This window comes from Musca domestica, unplaced genomic scaffold (assembly GCF_030504385.1).
Source record: "Musca domestica strain aabys unplaced genomic scaffold, Musca_domestica.polishedcontigs.V.1.1 4, whole genome shotgun sequence".
NCBI lineage: Eukaryota > Metazoa > Arthropoda > Insecta > Diptera > Muscidae > Musca > Musca domestica.
Genome location: NW_026712328.1, coordinates 11,221,383 through 11,242,640, shown reverse-complemented (window position 1 = coordinate 11,242,640; position 21,258 = coordinate 11,221,383). Strand labels below are relative to the sequence as shown.

Below are 21,258 nucleotides of genomic sequence, written 5' to 3'. Positions count from 1 at the left end.
CCTGGCCATACCTATAAAGGGCAAAATTTGTTTAAATTTCTGTTTTTAGCGTTAAGCATTTGGAATTTAATAATATGGAAGCATTTTATATCAAATCAATAAAGAACCATTTGTTATTACAATAATTGAAAATTTAAGAAATAATATAAATCAATGTAGATATTTATAATCAATAAAAAATCCTCTTTGTCAATATATTAGTTATATTATTATTAATTGATTTAATTTAAAAACTACTAAAAATAAAAATGTTTTGTTATTTTTCCTTCTATAAATTTAAAAGTTTCATCTGATTTGCAAAAAGTTTCATTTCGGTTGCAAATGGTTTCATTTCGGTTGCAAAAGGTTTCATTTCCGCTGCAAACGGTTTCATTTCCACTGCAAAAGGTTTCATTTCTACTGCAAAAGGTTTCAATTCCACTGCAAAAGGTTTCATTTCCACTGCAAAAAGATTCAGTTGAATTGCAAAAGGTTTCATTTAATCTGAAAATGCTATAAAGGTACCTCCCTATATTCGGTATTTTGATGACTTTAGCGATATTATTTAACGGTATTTTTTTTAAATTTGGTATTTTAAGTTCGAAATGAATACTACACCTTAAGACAGAAAATTGTTTGTGCAGGTCCACGTCTTCCTGTAGCCCCCATATAAGGGTACCTCCCAATATTCGGTATTTTGATGATTTTCCGTCATTATTCACCAGAGTTGTTTCAAATTACGTAGACGGCTATATTTGGTATTTTTAAAATTTTAACAGAATTTTTTAAGAAATTTATTTTTTGAAAAATTTTAAATTCGTTCCAATTTTTGAATATTGATTGTTTATTACTATATTTTCCTAGCGCCTCAACCACACTCAAAAGTATGTATAAATTATTTTGTACAATAACTGACCACGAAAAGACAGAAACATGCTAAATTTAGTTCTCATACACGTTGCCAAACTCATTTTGTACCAAATTCCGTTACTCATTCCGAATATCGGCCGAAAGTATTTATGGGAGCTAAAACCAAACCTCAAAATTGCTCATTCATTTTTATACCCTCTACCATACTATGAAGGGTATATTTATTTTGTCATTCCGTTTGTAACTCCTCGAAATACTCATGTCAGACCCAACAAAGTATATATATTCTTGATCAGCGTAAAATTCTAAGACGATTTAGCCATGTCCGTCTGCCCGTCCGTCTGTTGTAATCACGCTATCTTTCGACGAATTAAGATAGAAGGCTAACATTTTGCACACATGTTTATTTTGCTAGTGGACAGGTTAAGTTCGTAAATGGGCCATGCAGGTCCACGTTTACATATAGCCCCCATATAACGGTACCTCCCGAAATATCGTATATAGGGAGGTACCATTATATCGGAGCTGTGCAAAGACCTGGACCAGCATAGACAATATTCTGTCACTGGCTATAGCATCCACTACTAACGTCAAATACGATGTCTCAAACAATTTCGGTGGGTATTGTACCTAAACTCGCCAATATACGAAGACCTGGACCTGCATAGACATTTTTCTATCACAGACTGTAGTTCCCATTACGAAATATAAATACGTAATTCGAAACAATTCCGGTGAATAATGGCGCTAAAATCATCAAAATACCGAATATAGAGAGGTACCATTATAAGGGGGCTATACGAAGACGTGGACCTGCACACACAATTTTCTGTCTCAGGCTGTAGTATTCATTTCGAACTTAAAATGCCAAATATGAAACAATTCCGGTGAATAATGGCGCTAAAATAATCAAAATACCGAATATTGGGAGGTACCGTTATATGGGGGCTATACGAAGACCTGGACCAGCATAGACATTTGTCTGTCACAGACTGTAGTTCCCATTACGAACTATAAATACGTAATTTGAAACAATTCCGGTGAAAAATGGCGCTAAAATCATCAAAATACCGAATATCGGGAGGTACCGTTATATGGGGGCTATATGAAAACGTGGACCTACATGGCCCATTTACGAACTTAACCTGCCTACTGGAAAAAAACACGTGTGCAAAATTTTAGCCTTCTATCTCAATTCGTTCGAAAGATAGCGTGATTACAACAGACAGACGAACAGACAGACGGACATCGCTAAATCGAATTAGAATATATTTACTTTGTTGGGTCTGACGTGAGTATTTCGAGGAGTTACAAACGGAATGACAAAGTTAATATACCCTTCATAGTATAGTGGAGGGTATAAAAACGTTTTTGAATTCTTGAAATTGTTTTATTATACCCTCCACCATAGTATGGAGGGTATATTAAGTTTGTCATTCTGTTTGTAACACCTCGAAATATACATTTTAGACCCCACAAAGTAAATATATTTGAATGAGAAAAGAAAACCAACCGAATGGTTTGGCTGTTGACTCAATTCTCTATCCGGCTTGAAGATCCAAATGTGGAAAATGAGAAAAGAAAGAACAACCTTATTCTTTGGATGTAGTTTCAATTCTGATTATACCCTACAACACTATGTGTTGGGGGTATTATAACTTTGATTGGGCCAAAAATTATGTAACACCTCGAAATATTGATTTCCCACATAGGAAAGTATATATGGATCTTCCTATCTCGCCGAGCTGAGTCGATCTAGCTATATATGTCCGTCCTACCGTCTGTCCGTCTGTCCATGTTAATTTGTAATAACTCTACAGGTCGCAATTATGGCCCGATCTTCAGGAAATTTAGAATGGAGATGGGGCTAGGGTCAGAATAGAACCCTATTTCTTTTGGAGATGATCGCCATATATTTAGGGGTTGAAATGGACCAAAAAACTGCAAAATTGTCAGCAGGTCGTAATTATCGCACGATCCTCACGCACATTTGAATGGGGGTTACCGGACATTGTAAAAGCCAAGCAGTTTTGGATGGCCATCCAAAAATATTCAATGTGTAAAGGAGTTTGCCAACTTTTGTAGACAAAATACGAAAATGTCCATTCCAGTGACTTTTGAAGAATTCACAAATACAGGAAAGACGCACTTCTGACTATTTTTTTAACGCTGATTTCGTTGAAGAATGTAGTCAAATGTCTGTATCTCATATAGATGCGTTTCAGTCAAAAACCAATAATAAATGTTAATCTTTTGTCACTTCTGAGAGATTATAGGTCTTTGGGAAATATTGGTTCCAGATCTAGGAAGACCATTTAAGTGCAACATCTACCAATAAATTGGAAATGAGCAAATTAGTTAAAGTTGCTATTATTCGGAAATTAGAGAACGAAAACGAAATATTGAATGGAGAACATTACAGGGCTGCTTCACATCTCATTCAAGTGGTCTTGTGCATCTACTGAGCGCATCGATATATGTGCGTGTGGGTCATAACCTTTATTATCTCTCACATTATCGTATGCGTCAGCGCACAAGATCACCGAATTGCCCACTGTGGTGTTTTATGGCGGCTGTGAAATATGTAATTTTAGAATATTTATTGTTTATTGCTAGATTTTCCCAGCGCCTCAACCGCACTCAAAAGTATGTACAAAGTAGTTTGTACAATATTCTTGATCAGCATAAAATTCTATGTCGATTTATCAATGTCCGTCCGTCTGTGGAAATCACTCTAGCTTCCGAACGAAATGAGGTAGTTTGATAAAATTTTACTCAAATGTGTACTATGTGTAGGTCCACGTATAGCCCCCATATAACGGTACCCCCGATATTCGGTATCTTAATGATTTCAGCGACATTATTTACCGGAACTATTTGAAATTTGGTATTTGAGGTTTGTAATTGATGCTACAGCCTATGACATACAATTGTCTGTGCAGGTCCACGTCTTCGTATAGCCCCAATATAACGGTACCTCCCGATAGTCGGTATTTAAATGGTTTTAGTGACATTATTTACCGGAATTGTTTCAAATTTTGCACTTGAAGTTCGTAATGGATACTACAGCCTATGACAGAAAATTGTCTGTGCAGGTCCACGCCTTCGTATTGCCCCCATATAACGGTACCCCCCGATATTCGGTATTTTGATCATTTTAGCGACATTATTTACCGGAATTGTTTCAAATTTGGCATTTGAAGTTGTAATGAATAATACAGCCTATGACAGAAAATTGTCTGTGCAGATCCGCGTTTTATAACCAGGACATTTTCCCAATATTTACGCACTCTATCGTGCTGTTAGTTGTTGTGGTTAATTTTACAGCTACATATACCAATGGTTATCCAAAATGCTAGAATTCTTTCCTGTTCTTAACTCTCTTCAATTGTGTGAGCAGGAATTTTTTTCTGTTTTTTGGTTCATTTGAACCCCAAAATATTTTGCGATCAACTTCAAAAGCAAGAGGCCAATCTGTATCACCAAATTTAAACTTATCTATATGATTTGCTTGTCTACGATATTTGGCTTTATTCATCAACGAAATCGGCATAAAAAAGCCAGAAGTTCACCTTTTGTGTATTTCGAATATCGCCTGTAAGTAATGTTAATATTTTTACACACAAAAGTAGTGCTCCATTATACCCGCTGTCCTAAACTCTAACTTCATGCGAGATTTTCTTTGGATTCAATTTGTTAACTTTATAACGGCTGCAAAATCAGGAACATTTTTAGTTGTTAGTCCTTTCAACCCCTAAATATATTGCGGACATCTTTGATAGCAATAGGCCTAGCCATTCTGAGACTAACCCTACCCTTTTCGTGAGGATAATTGCAATCTGTATATAATAACCCCAACCTGTGTTGTAAAATGAAAAAAATATTACGAAATGTACAATTCAATATTATAAGTCAAATTGAAAAAATCGTATGCGATAAAAAATATGAAAAAATAAAAAAATGTCACAAAATACTACAAAATCTATATTAACAACACTATAGGCATCTTTTTATGCGATTTTCTTTAGATTTTATTCTTATATGTGAAGATTGCATTCTGAATTGACAAAATTTGTCGAAATCCGTCTGGCCATTCTTGAGATATAAGCATTCTAGTTAACATCCCCTTCCTTTCTATATATACATTGTATATATTTCGCTATTTACATCCGATATATTTAATATCGGCATCTACGTAACGGTCAGAGTTGACCAGTTCGTCTATTTGTGATTTCGCCGGGATTAAAAATATTCGCGGTTTAATGAAAAATTTGACTTTTATTTAACACAAATGTTATGGTATATGTCACCCACTAAATATTACCCGATGACTATCAAAATTAGGCTTCTGCCTAGCCCTATGAGGCTTCTGCCTAGCCCTAAGCTCTAGCCCCGTGCTAACTTCCGCTGCGATTGGTCTATGATTGCGACCTATAGAGCAGCTGCAAAATCATGAAATGAGTTTTTGGTCCATTTCAACCCCTAAATATTATGCGATCATCTCCAAAATAAATAGGGTTCTATTCTAGCCCTATCCCCACCTCCATTCTAAATTTCCTGAAGATCGGGCCATAATTGCGACCTGTAGAGTGATTACAAATTAACATGGACAGACGGGCAGACGGACGGACGGACATACATAGCTAGATCGACTCAGCTCGGCGAGATAGGGAGATCCATATATACTTTCCTATGTGGGAAATCAATATTTCGAGGTGTTACATAATTTTTGGCCCAATCAAACTTATAATACCCCCAACACATAGTGTTTTAGGGTATAAACAGAAAATGTTTGTGTATAAAATTTTTAGTGCATATAAAATCAGAAAGTGTAGCGAGGCGTCACGGGTTCAGCTAGTAGATCCATATAACTGTACCAGCCTACATCCGGAATTTTAATAATTTTGGCGTTATTTTTAGCGGATCTTTTGAAATTTTGCAAGTTCTTACAAATCGTGGAGGGAGTTTAAAGTTCGGCCCGTTGACCCCTTTTATTTGTTTTGTAAATAAATGTGTTGCTCCGTTTTAGTTTAATAAAATGAATTAATATTCAGCATAAAATTTTAAACTTGGTCCTCCAATAAGCTATATTTGTATTAAAAATGTATTTTAAGAAAATTACACAATTAACTTTGCTTTAATTTCCTGACCTGCTGGATTGAGGCAAATTTGATGTTATAAATAATTTTATAAACACCAAAAAAATATTCTGCATCGAACTTCACTATGAGCTTCAAAATAAAAGAAATCTACAAATATAATAAATCGGCACAAGAGCACTAATTAAATAATTTACTCTAAAAGTAAAATCGACTGACATTTTTTTTACTGATTTGTGTGTTCGTGTTTTTAAATTTTGCTGTTGACTGAAGGGGGATATCTCGATAAAGGAAAGCAGAGAAAAAAGAATAAAGTAAAGTAGCAGTATAAAGTAAAGGCAAATATGGTCAACAATTTTCCTCGACGTATTTGTTTTTGTATTGTTTGCACTTACTTACAATTAAAACAAAGCATGGCAATAAGTAAAGTTCTACAGAATCTTCTCGATTGCTAGTGGATTTTACTCTCACTCGAAAACGTGCAAAACCTACTCACTCTTATTCGATTGGCGGAGAAAAATGGACTATACTTCATGTGTTTTTTACTAGGTGTAGAATTCATACACGAATTTGAGTAGACCTTTAATAAAGACCCTTCCGGTCATATACTTATACTTTTGACCAGTATATTTATTATGTTCAAAATGACAATATATTCATAATGTTCAAAATTACGGCTAAAAGATTAAGATGAATTACGGAAAAATGTTGATTTACTTTGGGTCCTCTTCTCTTATTATCTTTTTGGCAACACTGGTATAAACAGATAACGCAAGTTTCATATTTTGTTTCAATTTAAAACATCATCAGTTTTATCTTTAATTTAACCATGAATTTACAAAGGAACAACGCTTGGAAATCATTGATTTTTATTATCAAAAGGCCTGCTGCGTTAAGAATGTTCATGTTCATCGAAACTCATTGTTGGTTCAATGGCTACTTTAAAAAGCAAATTGTCGACTTTTGGAGTGAAAATCAGCCAGAAACATTCAAAAGCTACCAATGCATACAAAAAGATTAGTACGTTTCATGGGCTGGTGGCATCTTTGGTCCGTAATTTTCAAAGATGAATCGTTACGTAACTGTGAATGGTGAGGGTTGCCTTGAAATGACATCCAATATTTTTGTGTCCGCAATGCAAGAGCAACAATTCGGTACCACGTGCCACAAATTACTAGCAACAATGGACTTTATGCGAGGCGAATTTGGTGAACATTTAATAACGCTATCTTTAGAACGAATTGAGGTAGAATGCTAAAATTTTGCACTCCTGTGGCAGAACATTGTCTATATAGCTCCACGTTTTTTATAACCCCCATTTAACGGTACGTCCCGCTATTCGGGTTTCTGATAACTTTAGCCACATTTTTAGGAGAATCGTTCGAAAAGCGGTACATATAGCTTGTAATGGGTTCTGACTTCTATGGCTGAAAACTGCTGAAATAGGCCTACTATTTTCTAACTTTGGTGATTTCTAACTTTGGTGATTTTAGTGACATTTTAACAGAAACTCGCAATTAAATACAACTGTAGTGGAAAACCGGTAACACAGAGGTATTTTGAAGACTTTTTGCCAACCAATTGCGAAATGTAACTATTCCCCATATCGAATCCCGAAACTTTATTTTAAAAGTTTTCTTAACCTCATTTTAAACCATGGTGTTTCCTGTCTTACCTCTTGGTAATTATTTAAATTTTTCTTCACTAATATATAATAGTTGCTTACATATAAACAACCAAAATGTCAATAAGCCTGCCTATTTTGAAACAATAATTGATATTTCTTTCCCCAAAAATAGCCAAAAAGAGGCAATTTAATTCTGAACAACCGTGCTTTCTACCATTGCATGGAGGGTAAGCATTGCTTTTCCGTGAGTAATAAATAAAATAATATGGTATATTACCTATTTTACGATATCTTCCGATTTTACGAATGTTGGAGGTCCCAACATCTCTTTTAAGTGATATCTTAAGGTACAATTCGGACAATTTTTTATCAACCTTTTAAACCGCTATAACTACGTTTTATGAGGGTTTTTAATTATTTCTCGAGAAAGGGCTCAAATAGACACCTTTATTGAATTGATTGTGGGTTATATTATTTACAGAATTATTCTACGTATTTACATCTTTTAATATTGCTTGAAACAATATATGTATAAAATCCAAGAAACGGAAAATAACATAACAGTGGAATATTTACCAAAGTCCTAAAAGGTGGTAAGGTAAGTTAACTTAAGTGGGCTTTTATGTCTAAAATTTTGTGCACCGAGTTATGTGCTTTGATGGCCTTAAACACATCACAACCACTAAACCATAAAAATATACGTCTTAAAACCCACCAAATAATAAATATTCAGCGAAAGACCGTTGACCCCTTTTATTTGTTTTGTAAATAAATGTGTTGCTCCTTTTTAGTTTAATAAAATGAATTAATATTCAGCATAAAATTTTAAACTTGGTCCTCCAATAAGCTATATTTGTATTAAAAATGTATTTTAAGAAAATTACACAATTAACTTTGCTTTAATTCCCTGACCTGCTGAATTGAGGCAAATTTGATGTTATAAATAATTTTATAAACACCAAAAAATATTCTGCATCGAACTTCACTATGAGCTTCAGAATAAAAGAAATCTACAAATATAATAAATCGGCACAAGAGCACTAATTAAATAATTTACTCTAAAAGTAAAATCGACTGAAATTTTTTTTACTGATTTGTGTGTTCGTGTTTTTAAATTTTGCTGTTGACTGAAGGGGGATATCTCGATAAAGGAAAGCAGAGAAAAAAGAATAAAGTAAAGTAGCAGTATAAAGTAAAGGCAAATATGGTCAACAATTTTCCTCGACGTATTTGTTTTTGTATTGTTTGCACTTACTTACAATTAAAACAAAGCATGGCAATAAGTAAAGTTTTACAGAATCTTCTCGATTGCTAGTGGATTTTACTCTCACTCGAAAACGTGCAAAACCTACTCACTCTTATTCGATTGGCGGACAAAAATGGACTATGCTTCATGTGTTTTTTACTAGGTGTAGAATTCATACACGAATTTGAGTAGATCTTTAATAAAGACCCTTCCGGTCATATACTTATACTTTTGGCCAGTATATTTATTATGTTCAAAATAACAATATATTCATAATGTTCAAAATTACGGCTAAAAGATTAAGATGAATTACGGAAAAATGTTGATTTACTTTGGGTCCTCTTCTCTTATTATCTTTTTGGCAACACTGGTTTAAACTGATAACGCAAGTTTCATATTTTGTTTCAATTTAAAACATCATCAGTTTTATCTTTAATTTAACCATGAATTTACAAAGGAACAATGCTTGGAAATCATTGATTTTTATTATCAAAAGGCCTTCTGCGTTAAGAATGTTCATCGCACGCACGAAACTCATTTTTGGTTCAATGGCTACTTTAAAAAGCAAATTGTCGACTTTTGGAGTGAAAATCAGCCAGAAACATTCAAAAGCTACCAATGCATACAAAAAAGATTAGTACGTTTCATGGGCTGGTGGCATCTTTGGTCCGTAATTTTCAAAGATGAATCGTTACGTAACTGTGAATGGTGAGGGTTGCCTTGAAATGACATCCAATATTTTTGTGTCCGCAATGCAAGAGCAACAATTCGGTACCACGTGCCACAAACTACTAGCAACAATGGACTTTATGCGAGGCGAATTTGATGAACATTTAATAACGCTATCTTTCGAACGAATTGAGGTAGAATGCTAAAATTTTGCACTCCTGTGGCAGAACATTGTCTATATAGCTCCACGTTTTTTATAACCCCCATTTAACGGTACGTCCCGCTATTCGGGTTTCTGATAACTTTAGCCACATTTTTAGGAGAATCGTTCGAAAAGCGGTACATATAGCTTGTAATGGGTTCTGACTTCTATGGCTGAAAACTGCTGAAATAGGCCTACTATTTTCTAACTTTGGTGATTTCTAACTTTGGTGATTTTAGTGACATTTTAACAGAAACTCGCAATTAAATACAACTGTAGTGGAAAACCGGTAACACAGAGGTATTTTGAAGACTTTTTACCAACCAATTGCGAAATGTAACTATTCCCCATATCGAATCCCGAAACTTTTATTTTAAAAGTTTTCTTAACCTCATCCGAAACCATGGTGTTTCCTGTCTTACCTCTTGGTAATTATTTAAATTTTTCTTCACTAATATACAATAGTTGCTTACATATAAACAACCAAAATGTCAATAAGCCTGCCTATTTTGAAAAAATAATAGATATTTCTTTCCCCAAAAATAGCCAAAAAGAGGCAATTTAATTCTGAACAACCGTGCTTTCTACCGTTGCATGGAGGGTAAGCATTGCTTTTCCGTGAGTAGTAAATAAAATAATATGGTATATTCCCTATTTTACGATATCTTCCGATTTTACGAATGTTGGAGGTCCCAACATCTCTTTCAAGTGATATCTTAAGGTACAATTCGGACAATTTTTTATCAACATTTTAAACCGCTATAACTACGTTTTATGAGGGTTTTTAATTATTTCTGGAGAAAGGGCTCAAATAGACACCTTTATTGAATTGATTGTGGGTTATATTATTTACAGAATTATTCTACGTATTTACATCTTTTAATATTGCTTGAAACAATATATGTATAAAATCCAAGAAACGGAAAATAACATAACAGTGGAATATTTACCAAAGTCCTAAAAGGTGGTAAGGTAAGTTAACTTAAGTGGGCTTTTATGTCTAAAATTTTGTGCACCGAGTTATGTGCTTTGATGGCCTTAAACACATCACAACCACTAAACCATAAAAATATACGTCTTTAAACTCACCAAATAATACATATTCAGCTGAAAGACGATGATTTCTGTATCGCTTTGTTAAATGAGATCTTTTTTTAAATTTAAATATTGTTTAAGACCGCTGCAAATAAGTTTAGTAAGGTACATATTTATTTAACAGTTTCTCGCAGCAATCCGTAAGATCGTTATATACATAACGACAGACTAACTAACTAACTAACTAACACATTAGCCTAATTGGGGTAAATTGTGAATGAAATATTTTGTTATCACCTTCTGTCTAATTGAAAGTATAAACAAACTGCAGTGTTAGTACACATATGTTGTTGATGGTAATAGCAGTTAATTACACAACTTGATTGATCTGTCATTGGTGTTCAAAACATACCCATTTGTGCTTTTCTTTCTCATTATAATTCTTCTGTATTATCCACCACCGGTCAATCGGCAAAACAAACATACTACTCATGTATACTTCATGAGACACATGACTGGCATAACATGGGTGGAGTCAAGTATTTAATGATGTTAACATCGACAGACTTGTAGATAGAGACAGATATAAACTGATAAATAAAAACAAAAGAGACGGTAAATAATCGTTCAATATTGAGATGTGTCAGTCTAATAATAACATTACGAAAGAATTGTTTGTCAACTTAAAGTCGGTAAATGCTTAACCAGAACGATCGTGAATGCCAAAGATAAAATATTCGGTACGGAAATTGTGGTACTTCAAATATGGATACGATAAAAAAGGAGGAGAAAAAACGTTATTCAAAAGTTAGTACGTCTTTTAGCATAGAAAGTATATTAAAGACACCACATCAAAGCAATTTTAAAGTAAACAACTGTGATGTGAAAAAGGCACATCCGGCTGAAACTACTTTTTCTGGCCTTCGTAAGTATTTTTTTTTAAATCTAAGATCAAATTCGGTTTCCATCTAATACTTTGAACTATGTCCATCGTATTCAAAACCAGATCACATTTTAATATAGCTGTGTTTTCATTTATAGCCAAAGTGATAGTTTCTATATTTTTATACCCTCCACCTTGAAAAGGAGGGTATATTAACTTTGTTAACATCACAAAGTAATTATATTCATGATCAGCATAAAATTCTAAGTCGATTAGCATAAAATTCAAGTTAAGTCCAAGTGAAATATGCGCTAATGAAGACTATATAACCATATAACGGTAACTTCCGATATTCAGTATTTTGATGATTTTAGTTACATTTTTCCACGAAATTGTTCCAAATTTGGTATCGGGTTCTACTTCCGGTGGCAGAACATTATCTATATAGGCCCTCGTTTTTCTGTAGGGTCCATATAACATTACCTATCGATATTCTGTATTTTGATGATTTAGCCCTATTTATAAGCAGAATTGTTTCAAATTTATTATTAAGAGTTTATAACGGGTTGTACCTCTGACGACTGAACATAGTCTGTACAGGTCCACGTTTTGCTATAGCCTCCATATAATAAAACCTACAGATATTCGGTATATTTATAATTAAAGCCACATTTCTATTGAGTAGTTTCAGAATCGGTTTTAAGAGTTCGTAACTGAAAATACTAATTTCGCAAAAATACTAATTTCATTGGAAAATTTTTCTTAAAGCATCAAAATGATTAGATCTGCAGGCCCTGATATATGGGATATAGTTTTGAATATTATTTTAAAGGTGTTTATTTTAATGCAAAAAATGTCCAGGGATTCGGTGAACGAAACACCACAGCAATAACCCACACAACGAGAGACATTCATATCTTTAAACCAAAAAGTTGGTAATTTAATAGATTGACTGTAGTTAAATCCAATATTTTTCCTTGGGAAAGTATAGTTTTTTTTTTGTTCAAACTCTTCCTCTGTTTGTTGGATTGCCACTATATGGTCTAGACGGATGTGTTCCACATTTGATATTTAATTTTTATCTATTTGTTTTTATTTGTTATCCTTAAAAAATCTCTTTTTTCCAAAATTACTATATACATGGTTAAAGATGTAGATATAAATGGAAGGTATAAAATAAGATAAGGATTGATAAAACAAGTATGCGAAGGATATAGTCGCATAATTTTAAGGGAATAAAAAAATCCCTCAGAATGTATCTCCATCGATATATATAAAATAAAGTTACATTAGTTACTACGCTTATAACTCAATAACAGCTGACCTGATTCTGACAATTCCCACCATTTTGGGATGGTCTCTGCTAAGAAATAAAGAATAAAAAATACGCCAATAAAAATAGTTTGGTAATTTATTTTTTTAATAAGAAAAGGATTCAAATTCTTCTGGGTTCCCAGATCAAATTTTTTTAGGGTGCATTATATATTGCATTAACCATACATAAAGGGCTTCTAAAATTTTGCTCCATAATTCGAAGAATTTACGATAGAGATTTACATGGGTTTCATGTAAAATAATTTGTTGAAAATAGGCGTTATTTGGGTATAGACCCACGTTTTGGTGTAACTCTTATATGAAGGTATCCCCTTGCAATATTCAAATTCGACTTTCAACAATAGTTTCGTGAACATTTTCAATTTAAAGATTTCAATCAAGCCGGGCCGAACTTTTAATACTCTCCACCATTTTAAAGGATCTTGAAAAGTGTCAAAATAGTTTGTCGAGGACACCATTTAAATGGGAACCATTAATTGGGGCTATTTGTCATAGGCTGTAGTACCGATTCCGATCTTCAAATACGAAATTTGAAACAATTTCTTTGAAAAATGTCGCTAATATTATCAAATTTGAAACAATTCCGGTGAATAATGCTGCTAATATCATCAAAATTTGGAATAGAGGGAGGTACTGTCTTATGTGAGCTACGTACAAAGACGTGGACCTGCACAGACAATCTCCTGTCATAGTCTGTAGCATACATTACGAACAGCAAATACCAAATTTGATGCCGATTATTATTGTCGCTTAAATCATGAAAATACCGAATATCGGTTAAATGGGGGATATATGTTATCGTAGATCTATGTAGACAATTCTCCTTTAGGGGGCGAAGTACTCAGAAGGTACTCCTGGTGCGAATTTTTTGACAATTCCATTAAAAATGTGGTTAAAATTATTAAAAAACCGAATATATTGAAGTACCGTTACATGGGGTATATACGATATCGTGGACCCATATAGACAATACTCTTCCAGGGGGTGAAGTACTCAGAAGGAACTCCTGGTGTGGATTTTTAGACAATTCCATTGAAAAATCTGGCTACAATCATCAAAATACCGAATGTCGGAGGGCACCGTTATATGGGGATTATACGATATCGTAGACCGATATAGCCCATCTTCGACCTGCCTGCACACAAAAGACTGATCTGTGCAAAGTTTTAGCTTACTATGGTTCTTCGTTTTGACTCTAGGGTGATTACAACAGACGGGCCGACGGAGAGGGCTATATCATATATATATACTTTGTTGGGTCTAAAATTATTATTTCGATGAGTTACAAACGAAATGACGAACTTAATATACCCTCCATACTTAATATACCCATACTATACAGGGTGAGATGAAAAACTTGCAACCAAAATCAGACTGCTGTCATTTCTAAGACACTCATCTGACATCTGTTAAAATTATTCCAGTGACAGCTCATTATATTGTTTACAAGCGTACAAAAGCATTTTGGTGAGAATTTTCCAGAAAAAAAGTTATTCGTGATTGAGTGTGATTTCTTTATATTTGGCTGGCTGGCTATCGTTAGAGCACTTCAGCATTTAAATGTGAATAAATCTTTTGTGTCTCAACGTCAAGGAAGTGGAAGAAGCGACTTGATCGAAACCCGTGTCGCAGTGGCCGAAAAATGGCTCGTGAGCTGAGCATATCGTAAAATTCCATTCGGCGAATATTCAAAAATGAGCTCGGGGTAAAGCCATACAAATTCCAAAAAGTGCAAGAACTTACACCGCAACAGAAAGAAATTAGACTCAAAAGAGCTAAAGAGTTGCTTCGCTTGGCCGAAAGTGGTGAACTGCCGAATTTGGTTTTCTCCGAAGAGAAAATATTTGTTGTCCAGCAGTTTGTAAACAAACAAAGAGGTCAGCTCAAAATGTACACCTTCGGTTGGCCACTAGAACTCAAGCGCCGGTCATGGTGATGGTGTGGGTCGCTCTCCGCTCGTACTAATCGACCGTGGTATCAGAATAAATGCCGAATATTATCGCGAAAATATTCTGGGGGTGTATTAAAGCCTTGGGTACGCAAACATTTTGGCCGCAGACCTTGGACATTACAAAAGAACTCACCACTATCGCACTCAGCACGCGCCACCCAAGAATGGTTACAAAATGAGGTTCCTCGCTTCAGCGCAAAATGGCCACCAAAATCTCCGGATACCAATCCGTTGGACTATTGTGTGTGGAGTATCTTTCCAAACAAATAAATACCAAAGTGTCGATCAGCAGGCGCTTCGCCGGGAATCGGCCAAAATACCGCAGAGCAACATTCGGTCAGCGTGTGACGGTTTCATTGGCCGTTTGAAGGCCATAATTCTTGCCAAAGGTGGCCAATTCAAACAAATCTAAACGTATTCTAAAAGTTGATGCTTTTTCCGACATTTTTTGCCTTCATTCAACAAAATTAAAACAAAAATGTAAAAATTATGGCATTTGACTTTGTTGTTCATCTCATCCTGTATATGGTGGAGGGTATGGAAAACATAGCTGTTTGCGTTGCAAAATGAAAGAAAAAGAAAATAAAACACAAGATTTGGTATTTTATTTCAAAACAGTCGTGGACTGATATCTTATTGAATAATTGTTCGTGGAACAATTAAAATTACCTTTTTTACAGGATGTAGGGATTTCTGGTGCTCTTCGATCGTGAACCAATGAGCGAGTCACTTAGCGAATTAAAAAAAAAAAACTCACATATTTAGCCATGTCCGTCTGTCTGTCTGTCTGTCCGCCTGTCTGTTGTAATCACGCTATCTTTCGAACAAATTGAGATAGAAGGCTAAAATTTTGCACACATGTATATTTTGCCAGTAGGCAGGGTAAGTTCGTAAATGGGCTATGTAGGTCCAATTTATCATATAGCCCCCATATAACGCTACCTCCCGATATTCGGTATTTTGATGATTGTTTCAAATTTGGCATTTGAAGTTCGTAATAGATACTACAGCCTAAGACAGAAAATAATCTGTGCAGGTTCACGTCTTCGTATAGCCCCTATATAACGGTACCCCCCGATATTCGGTACTTTTGATGATTATATCGACATTATTTAACGGAATCGTTCCAAATTTGGTATTTGAAGTTCGTAATAGATACTGCAGCCTAAAACAGAAAATGGGCCATGTAGGTCCACGTCTTCGTACGGCCCCCATATACCATACCCCCCGATATTCGGTATTTTGATGATTTTAGCGACATTATTTACCGGAATCGTTCCAAATTTGGTACTTGAAGTTCGTAATAGATGCTGCAGCATAAAACAGAAAATGGGCCACGTAGGTCCACGTCTTCGTATAGCCCCCATATACCGTACCCCCCCGATATTCGGTATTTTGAGGATTTTAGCGACATTATTTACCGGGATTGTTTCAAATTTCGCATGTGAAGTTCATAATGGATGAAGGTTCACGTCTTCGTATAGCCCCATATAACAGTACCCCCCATATTCGGTATTTTGATGATTTTTCTTCAAGTTTCGCATTTAAATATTGTAATATCTTATGACAAAAGTTGCATATTCAGGCCCATGTCGTCGTATAAGCATTCGGTATTTTTAAGATTTTAACAGAATTTTTAACGGATTTTATATTTTTTTGGAAAATTGCCAAATTTGTACCAAATGGTGGAGGGTATTAAAAGTTCGGCCCGGCCAAACCTACAGCTTTTTAACTTGTTTTTTTTTTATTTTTCTTATTTTTTTCCAAAAACATCTTATAAGATAAACAAAATTGAAGATTGGCCCTCATTTCTTTTAAATATTGCATGGGCCCGATATTACCCAGCCAAAAATGGTGAGCTGGACCCATGGGAAACCAGGACTCGAATAGGTCTGAGGCTTCATTACTTTGTTGCAAACTTCAGGGCCTAGAACCATGCTGACCGCTGTAGCCTCATTAAACCGACGGCTAACTGCTGTCCTGCACATGGATCCAAAAGGGCTCTGACAGGTATCCGTAGTCCATTTAGAAGCAGCTGTACCACCACCGTAGGCCCGAGCGTAGCTACGTGCTGAATGGCGGTTATTGGCCGATTTGCAACGCAGGGCGAAGCCCCACTGGTTTTGGCCTGCTGGGGAGTGACCGATGTACCTGGGCGTGTGGAATTTAAAGGAACGGACGGACGTTTTGAAGGTTTACGCTTTCGGAGCTTCTTGGGCGGCCTAGGATGCTTGGAAGTACTTGGCTGGGGAGCGCTGGACGGAATCCGATTGTTGGAAGAAGGTTGGTGGAGCAATGTGTGGTGTTGCTGGTTGCAGATTTTGCAACAAAGCCGACTGTGGCAATCTCGCAGAGAATGCGTTGGCGATAGACAGTTACTGCAGCATTTATGCAGGGCGACTGTTCGCAACCTTCTTTCAATGCGCATCACATTGAACTCCTTGCAGTCCCGTAGATGATGCTTGCCGCCGCAGTGAACACATGCCTTGTTCGAGTCCCGGTTATTTCGACAGGATGCCGAAGGGTGTGGCGAGACCACTGTTTCTCCTGAAGGACCTTCAGGGACCGCCGTAGGCGGATTTTTTGTTTCCTCCGAGGAAGGTGCAGTTTCCTGAGGCCCTGTTGCAGTTGACTTATTGGAGATCGGGACAGCAATGGGGTCGAGCTCCCGTTCCTCATCAGACATGAGGACGTCGTCCTCATAGTTAGGGAGTGTTTCAGCCATCTTGCTTAAATCTTCCATCTTCTTTGAAAAATAGAGAAGATGCAATAACACAGCGATGAGGAGACAAATATTACTTGGCCAGAATGATCATCAAAAACCGTAGGTCGTTTTAAAATTGTCATGGCACGAGAATTCGCGAGGCCAATAATTATACATTTTTTCCTTCGCGAAAAAATAAAGAGGTTACAAATACGAATCGAAAACATGGACTATGACAATTAAGGTAGCGCAATTAATTTTACAATTGGCCATCGGATAGTGCCATTTTCTGTATGGATATCTGTGACTCGTACTAGACCATCAGAACACGGGTGCACCGCTATAATCCGTCCGTCCTTTCCACGAAGTGGTAGGAAGATTTTCATGCCTAACTACGACTAAGTCGCCTTTTTGAAGATCGCGTTGCGGAAACTTCCATTTGTATATTTTGTGCAAGCTCTTCAAATACTCATCCTTCCACCGTAGGCAGAGTTGATGAGTGAGAGCTTTAAGTTTCCAAAACTGGCTTCGGAGGAGCAAGGGTTGGGGTTCCAATGAGAAAATGCCCTGGTGTTAGTGCTATTAAATCTTGGGGGGTTGTCATTTATGGGACATAAAGGACGTGAATTTAAACAAGCTTCGTTTCTGGAAAGAATAGAAAGAAAGTTCTTCAAACGTAAATTTGAAGTTCTTAGCTTGCTTACGAACATGTAACTTAAAACTTTTTACGGCGGCCTTCCCTAGACCACCCATATGGGGGGCGCCAGCGGGAATAAGTTGCCATGAAAGTTCCTGATACTGCAGTGTGGAACACAGGTTAGTAAGACTTTCACGGAGAACTATTTTAAAGTCATTTTCGATTACCCTAGAAGCTCCAACGAAGTTGGTTCCATTATCAGAGAAAATAGTTTTTGGACACCCACGTCTGGAGATAAAGCGATGAAAGGCTGCTAAGAATATTGCCGTAGACAAGTTAGAAATAGCCCCTTTATCTGAAAGCACGACCGTTTTTTGTTCAAGAAACATGTTTTACACTAAGTAATGGTGGTTTTAATTAGTGATGTGAGTCGTGGGACCCAATATTCAATTCTAATGATGCGTAACATCAGTTGATTTCCACCGTGGATGAAAAGAACATGTATGAATTGAAGTAGTAAGTGCGTGACACGACTTTGGCAAGGCAAAATAATGGGATGCCTTTCTGTGTAAGACAGAGTTTGTGATTGCGACAAGCGTCCATTAAGCCTAATTACCCCGAATTCATCCAGAAATGGATTTAAGGGTAAAAGAGAAGTCTTTGCATTGAAGGGAACCTTATCTGACAAAGACTGGTACTCATCTGCAAAGTGGACTTTTTGAGATAAAATAGCCAGACGTAATCTAACCGCTTTTATCTCTGAACTGGTAAGGACCTTCTCATTGTAAATGTATCGACCTCTATGAGCAGGATGAGTCCGGTGGAAAAATCTAAAAACATAGGAAAGGAATCGGAAAGCCCTATCTAACGAAGAGAAATCTTCTAAGGGGTCACAATAATTTTTAAAGAAAGAGGCATGAGTCTTGACAGCACGCACTTCAATTTCGGTGTCAAGAAGAGGAAAATTGGATAAATTCCAATGAGAACTATTTTGGCGTAGCCAATGTGGTCCATGCCACCAAAGATTAAAGGAGGCGAGCTCGGAAGGCGTAACCCCCCGGCTGCCTAAATCAGTGGGATTATCTTCAGAGCGCACGTAATGCCAATTACTTACGTCTGTTATCTCCTGAATTTTGCTAACACGGTTGGCAACAAATGTCGTCCACGTAGATGTACTTTTGTTGAGCCAGGAGAGGACGATCGTAGAATCAGTCCAACAATAAATTTTTTGAAATGAAATGTCATCATATAATATTTTATTTATAATATTTTTTAATAATTTGGAGGCTAAACCGGCTCCGCAAAGTTCCAACCGTGGTAAGGAAATTGTCTTTAAGGGGGCTACCTTAGTTTTGCAGGTCAGGAGGTGAGTATAAATGTCTTTATTCGGCGTTGTAATCCGAATATATATCACCCCCGCGTATGCCTTTTCTGAGGCATCAGAAAAGACATAAAGGTCGGCAGAACAACTTGGTGTATAATGGACCCACTGAGGAACTTGAATGGAATTCACGTCCTGGTAGCAATCCACAAAATTTTGCCAATCACATTCTGTCGTGGACAGAAGTGCATCATCCCAGCCGATTTTGTCTGTCCAGATCTTCTGCATAACTATTTTAGCTGTCACAATTACGTAGCCTAACCAACCTAAAGGATCGAACAGTTTGGCAATACTGGACAAAGTTTTTCGTTTTGTATAGTGAGCTTTTGCGGGGAGAGAATTCACACTATAGTAAAACAAGTCAAGCTGAGCATTCCAACGTATACCTAACGGCTTGAAACTGCTAGCTTCCACAAAGGAACGAACTTTAGCGTCTATTTAATCTTCCGTAGGAAGATTTTGCAAAATAGCACGGTCATTTGCTGTCCACTTCCTGAACTCAAATTTAGCGGACGAAAGAGCAGATCTTAGTCGATCGCGAGAATTTAAAGCTGTACACAAGTCATGATATCCTGTTAGCTCTTCGTCGACGTACATGCAACTACGTAGTATGTGTGCAGCGTCAGTATCAGCTAAATGTCAGCTAAATGTAAAAGCGTCCGTATGGCTAACTCAAAATCCTGAACAGGTTTTTGAGGAGAATCCCGGAAGAGTATTCTCTGTAGTGGAGTATGTGCCGGTTCGACACGAATTTGGCGATACATCTGTGTGATGTCGCAGTTATATACCAATTTAAATACCTAAGAATGAGGAATACTAAGTCTAATTACAGAGTGGGTTTCTTCGTCAGATATACTGACTTTAACGGAAAAGACTGATAGATGTTGAGGGGTAATAGAACCTGTGATGATCCAACCAAAGACCGTATTTTGTGCTATTAAGGAGCCTAATATATTATATATATAATATATCCCTGTAGCAGAATCTTCGAATAAAGATCTGCTCCCAGCAAAAGGTCAACAGGGCGACTGTTGAACAAATTTGATCAGCCAAACGTAGATTTCGCAAACGAGAAACAAAGTCGCTATTGACAGAAAACGAAGGCAGATTGCCAGAGATAGAAGGTAAAATCAGGGCCATTGACAGCGAAGCATCTAATGGAGAACTTATACAAATTGAACACAACTTGCGCGACGTAGTCGAAACTGCCTGATTAATACCAGATATTGTAGCAACAGTTGTAGTGGAGGCGATGCCTAGTATGTGCTGTAAGCGATCTGTAATAAAAGAAGCTTCTGAAGCAGGGTCAATAAATGCTCTGGCAGGGTACGTGGTACTCTGGTGAACGATGTTCACCATTGCCGTGCCTAATAGGACATTTCGACTTTGAGCGGTATGAAATACCTGTCTATTAGCAGAGCAGGAAGTTAGACCGGAAGAAGTGGAGGGTTGATTGGACAAAGCTACGTTCCTGACTTCAGAAGTTGCTGCAGTCGAAGACGTGGAATTATCTCTATGTAATAGAGCGTGATGTCTGTTATTACATTTACTACAATTGTATGGACTACTGCAGTGGTTGACTAAATGTTTAGGAGACATGGTGTTAATTCTTTCAGGAACTGAAAGCCTTCAGTTGGCAC

General features: G+C 36.5%; 1 protein-coding gene across 4 annotated transcripts in view; it reads left to right on the top strand.

Annotated features, from left to right (window-relative positions):
* The window catches only part of LOC101894571 (homeobox protein ceh-19), a 158,959-nt gene that overhangs the window by 61,126 nt on the left and 76,575 nt on the right, over positions 1-21,258 (top strand). The window contains exon 1 of one of the 4 annotated variants that reach the window (XM_059126941.1): positions 11,387-11,534. The exons of 2 other annotated variants lie outside the window; for them this stretch is intronic. In XM_059126941.1, coding sequence (XP_058982924.1) covers positions 11,447-11,534 — 88 coding nt within the window. In that variant the 5' untranslated portion in view covers positions 11,387-11,446. Of the gene's footprint in view, positions 1-11,386; positions 11,653-21,258 lie in introns of those variants that run through there. One more of the 4 variants, XM_059126940.1, reaches the window with a different exon arrangement.